This window comes from Terrapene carolina, unplaced genomic scaffold (genome assembly GCF_002925995.2).
Source record: "Terrapene carolina triunguis isolate 2854851 unplaced genomic scaffold, T_m_triunguis-2.0 Scaffold641, whole genome shotgun sequence".
NCBI classification, from domain to species: Eukaryota; Metazoa; Chordata; order Testudines; family Emydidae; genus Terrapene; species Terrapene triunguis.
The window spans coordinates 134528-139720 of NW_020664992.1; the positions used below are offsets into that span (position 1 = coordinate 134528).

Here is a 5193-nt window from a genome sequence, read left to right on the forward strand (position 1 = left end):
GGGATAGAACCCAGGAGTCCTGGCTCCCAGCCCCCGCTGCTCTAACCTGCTAGACTCCCCTCCCCGAATTACTGGACTGGAGAATTGGCTGGAGCTGTGAATGCCCCCAAGTGGCTAGTGCTGAATGGCTCCGAGGCAGGGCCACGTCCCACCCGCCTTGCTCAGGGATGGGGGGACATCCGGCCTGTGGAGCTGGGGGGGTCCCTTACCTGGGGACGAAGCGGCAGGGCCCGGGGTGGTCTGGGAAGCAGCAGGGGTCGCGTTGTCATTCTGGGCCTGAAGGAAACGGAAATGAGAACTCGTGGTCCCGGATCTCGCAGGATCCTGGCGCACTTCCCCAGTCGCCCGCGGGACAGAGATGCGTCCGCTTCTGGGCAGCAGCCAGCCCTGCCGCGCGTCTGCGACGGACACAAATCCACCCCCACCCTATCCCGTCCCGTCCCGTCCCAGCAGGAGCAGAGACGGGGGAGATTCCAGCGACACTCCGGTCTTGGCCCCGGGGGTCGGGAGCAGCAGGAAGCCCCGAGGGCCTTTTCACAGCGGGCCCCGTGGGCATCCGCAGGTGAGCAGATCCGATTACCCCGCTCGATGGGCCCCCCCAGCTGGGACTCACGGCTTTGGTCTGGGACTGCTGGGTCACGTACTCCGGGTTGGGTTCGCTAAAGTTCGGGATCTCGGAGTAAATCATGCAGAACCTAGGGAGGGAAATGGCAGGTCAGCGAGGCCACCAGCCAACCCCTTCCTCCCCTCGCACTCAGCCTTATCCCGGGGGAGGGGATGCCCCGACTCGCCAGCGGGGAGCGTCCTGGACCGTCTCAGGCCAGGATCTTGATGCAAACTATGCTGGGAATACAGTCCCCAGGTATCCAGTCTCCCCTGCTCTACCCACCAGGCCAGGCCCCCTCCTGGGGCTGGGAACAGAACCCAGGACTCCTGGCTCCCCGCCCCCACCCTGCTCTAAACACCACTCCTGAGGAGACACCCACATGGTCAGCCCCGGGGGCAAATCGCTCCGGCTTTGGGGCTGCCCCACACTTCTCCCCTCCCCAGCCTCTAAGAAGCCAGGCTCCAGGGAGCAACGTCCCCAGGGCTCCCGCAGTGAAGCCGACAGGCCTTCCTTACTCTCCGATTTTCTGCAGGTCTCCTCCGCGGCCCGTGTAGAGGGTCAGGCAGCCTTTGAAAACGGACGCGTAGCTGAAAGCAAGAGGAATGCCGAGATCTGGGGTGAACTGCACGGGGCTGCCCCAGCGGCTGCAGGCCAGAAATCGCACCCGGGACTGGGTGCAGAGCTATGGGCCCCAATTCTCACTTCCCCTGAACCTGCACTTGGGGGAGGCACCGTTGTGCCCCCAATGCTCTGGGGCTGGCCAGGGACACCCCCTGATGTAATTTAGAGCAGCCCTGAGGCCGCTCTGACTTACACTCTGCTTCCCACAACTCCCTATAGAAGGAGAGAAGAACCTTCCCCCCCCCGCCCCCTGCCCCGGCAGCACTGTGTGCTGCTTCGGCAGCGCCACCGGGGGGGGCCCTAATTATTCTTTCAAGCGGCTCCCACAAAAGCAGTCGCAGTTTCCGGGTGCAGCGCTAGCTAGGCTGGGGGTGGCGGGGGATACAGGGACAGTAAAATCCTGCCTTGACATCGTTTCTAAGTTAAGCCGACATGATGAATCCATTGAGATCAGTCCTACCCGCTTACGGTAACTTCCCCCCACCCCCACGTCCAGGGATAGAGAGCTGGCGTCCTATTGCTACTCTGAGATTAACTGTGTGTGTGTGTGTGTGTGCGGGAAGGATCTTTTCCAGGGACTTAACTGGATTTTTTTTTTTATTGTATCTCTATATTAAACTAATAAAGTCTCCTACCCAAGGTGCCCTGACCCCACCATACATCCATTATGATGCACCCTCAGCGTTAAAGTCGTCAGCAGGAATTCAGCCACTGCCCTCGGCCTTCTCCCACATCCCCCCCCCCACACACACACTTTTGCAGCCTGCCTAGAAAGTTAGGAAATTCAGAGCCTAGAGACGACCTGAGCTCGCGCGTAGCTCTGAGCAGGCAGACGCAGGCCTGTTTGCTCTGGCTTGTATCTCCCTCGGCAGAGGAAGGGGACCGGCGCTGAGAATGGGGGCCGGGGAGAGGAGCAGCCTGGCCCGTTCTCCTCCCCCTGGAAGGGCAGGCGTCGCCGTCCCAGATGTGGGGCGCTCAGGTGAGCCCGCAGCCTGGTCTATCAAACGGTGAATGAGCTCGTCTCAGGAGCCCTGGGGGGCCTGAGGCTGACGGGCTGGGCGAGCAGCAGACACCAACACGACCGGGTCCCGTGGTTCCCCCCTCCCCCAGCAGGGTCTCGCCTACCCTTTGGTCAATCGGATGATGTCTCCCGGCTGAATGAGGTTCCCTACGTCGTCCCACACCGAGATGTTGATGCTGCCGGTTTTGTCGGCTACTTTGCACGTCCGCACCTCGTGGCCGTCCTTTGTCTTGGTCACCCGACCTGCAGGGGGGAGCAAACCGTCCAGTTCGCGGGACATCTCCGTGGTAACACCGAGGAGCCCCTTTGGGCTAGACAAGGCCTTGTACAGACACCGACCACAACAGTGGTCCCGGCCTCAAAGAATTCACAGTCTAAGGTCCCGAGCCTACAACGCTGAGCCGAGTCACGGCAGCGAACGTAAGCCCGTGCACTCACCCTACGTCAATGATGGTGTCTCAGAAATGGACACACACATCACAAAGCAGCTGGGGAAGGGGTGAAATCCAGCCACAAATATTGTTTGAGAACCGACTGCAACCGTTAAATGGAATTTCAGCAAGACAGTGGCTCTCAACCTTTCCAGACGACTGTCCCCCTTTCAGGAGTCGGATCTGTCTTGCCTACCCCCGAGTTTCACCTCACTTCAAAAACGACTGGCTTACAAAATCAGACATAAAAATACAGCAATGTCACAGCCACACTATTATTGAAAAATGACTGACTTTCTCATTTATACCATATCATTATAAAATAAATCAATTGGAATATAAATATTGTACTTACATTTCAGTGTATGGCATATAGAACAGTATAAAAAAAGTCATTGATGAAACTGTAGTTTGTCCTGACTTCGCTAGGGCTTTTTCTATAGCCTGATGTAAAACTAGGCAAATACCTAGATGAGCTGATGTACCCCCTGGAAGACCTCTGCTACCCCCAGGGGCACACGGACCCTGGTTGAGAACCACTGCAGTAAGATATTTAATATATATCTCGCACATCATTAATACCCACCTGTTTCCAGTACAATAAAAATAAGGTTCAGGTTTTTCAAGCCGGGTTTAATGTCCTTTACAAAGGTTTCAGTCGTCATATTGAGCGGCGTCTGGCTTCCACTACGTTATCTGTGCAAATAATAATAAAACAATATAACCCCATTTGAAAAGAAAGCGACAGTCAACACCCAGAATGGAAAGGCAGGTGCTGGCTTCTGCAGCCAAGGTGGAGCGAATGCAGGGACATGGAGAAATGTGCAGGATCAGGGGTTGAGCGTTTATTATTGAATTGGCACAGGTCCCTCCCAAGGTTAGCCAATAGGGGAATGCCCTGTAGGAAGAATGAAACATCCTGCTGTTAATTTATCCCCAAAGGAAAGAAAATGCAAAATGGCAACCGCAATTGAAGATTCTTGCAAGAAAAGTGCATCTGTTTTTCATTTCTGCTCAAGTTTCTATCACTGAGTCTAGACCCCCTACAATAAAATTGCATCACTTTCTTTTTGCACAAGTTGTGGCCATGAGTCAGACGGTGGCAAGAAAAACCCATTCCTGCGTGCATGGATTGCAACCCTGATTGCAACCCACAGTATTTCATCTTGCTCTTTTGCAAAAGTCACCATCCTGCACATTTGTGTCCAACTTGCAAAACGGATCCAGGCTAATTAAAATAAAATACAGACCCTGAAAAACCACCTGTGCCGGGGAAATGCATTTTATCTTTGGCACAAATCACAGCCCTGATTTCACACCACCCCCGCCAGGAAAATGCCTGTTTCTCCTTTTGTATAAATTGCAACCCCATCCCCATTCACCCTAGTGCAAGCAAAGTGCTTTTCCCCGGGGGTGGAGGAGTTGAGGCTCATTCACCTTGGAGGATCAGTTCGCTCACGTGTTGGTGGAAATTCTTGCAGAGGAGGGGAGGGCAAGGAGACATGGTTTGGGGACTGAACATTGCTGGGGTGGTGCATGTATCCTGCAACATGCATGCCCCCTGCCCTGCAATGCACCACCTGCAAGGGGGCTCAGGCCCCCTTACCAAAGCTCCTGAGGCTGCTGCAGAAAGGGGCTAATGGGGGGGAGGGAGATCAGGAGGTCCCCCCCCACACACTTTCCCTGTAAAACTGACCTGATGGAACGTTGGGTTGCAGACATTCCAGGAAGTATCCAGCGGCGTTCTGAGTAGCCAATCACAGCCGCCGGACGCTCTTCGACATGTCTGAACGTGCTCCAGCTCCAGCCAATTGCATTGCGGGGAGGGGGGGGGCTGGCACTGAGGAATTAAAGGGACAGCGACGTCCCCTGCACGTGTGTGATATTTCCCAGTGGGGGGAGATGGGAACCTTTCCTATGTGTACTGTACTCGGAGCAGTGGAGTCTAGATTGAATCCCCTGCTACCCCTGGGCCATACACACCCAGTGCGTGAATCATACACGTTCTGTTACCGTGACGCTGCGGCTAGACATGTGTGGGTCACAGCCTGGCAAGCCGTGCATTGTTATTCCTGTTCAGGAGGCGTCTTGCGTAGCACCTAGTCATGGCCCAGGGCCCGTTGTACCAGGGGGTGTAGAACAGTCCCCAAGCGGGTATCCATCCGTGCTGTGACGGCCCGTCGGAGAGAAAGGGGGGTCGAGGTCATATCTTTTATTGGACCAGCCTCTGTGGGTGAGAGACATGTGGGCACATGAGTCATGCGTGCGGTGGTGGCATGGACCATGCGTGCCACAGGTGGTCCATGCGTTCCAGCATAGAACGGCCAGGCCTGGGAGAGGCACGTGTGGACTATAGGTGAGGTTCATCATAAATACTGATGGTTTTTAACATTTGCCACCAGCAGAGGCCCAAGCTGGTTTACAGAGGGAAGGAAAAGCCCCTTCTCCAGGGACCTCACAGGCCAGGAACAGCTCCAGCCTGCGGAATCATTTCCATCGGGTAAAGGAGGGGG

General features: G+C 55.6%; 1 protein-coding gene across 1 annotated transcript in view; it reads right to left on the reverse strand.

The window, feature by feature from the left end:
* The window catches only part of NABP2 (nucleic acid binding protein 2), a 5857-nt gene extending 1429 nt beyond the window's left edge, over positions 1-4428 (reverse strand). The window contains exons 1-6 of the mRNA XM_024206034.3: positions 4377-4428; positions 3267-3376; positions 2354-2492; positions 1123-1194; positions 614-695; positions 210-276 (exon numbers count right to left, since the gene is read on the reverse strand). Coding sequence (XP_024061802.1) covers positions 210-276; positions 614-695; positions 1123-1194; positions 2354-2492; positions 3267-3345 — 439 coding nt within the window. The 5' untranslated portion in view covers positions 3346-3376; positions 4377-4428. The remainder of the gene's footprint in view (positions 1-209; positions 277-613; positions 696-1122; positions 1195-2353; positions 2493-3266; positions 3377-4376) is intronic.
* Between the last annotated feature and the right edge of the window lie 765 nt (positions 4429-5193).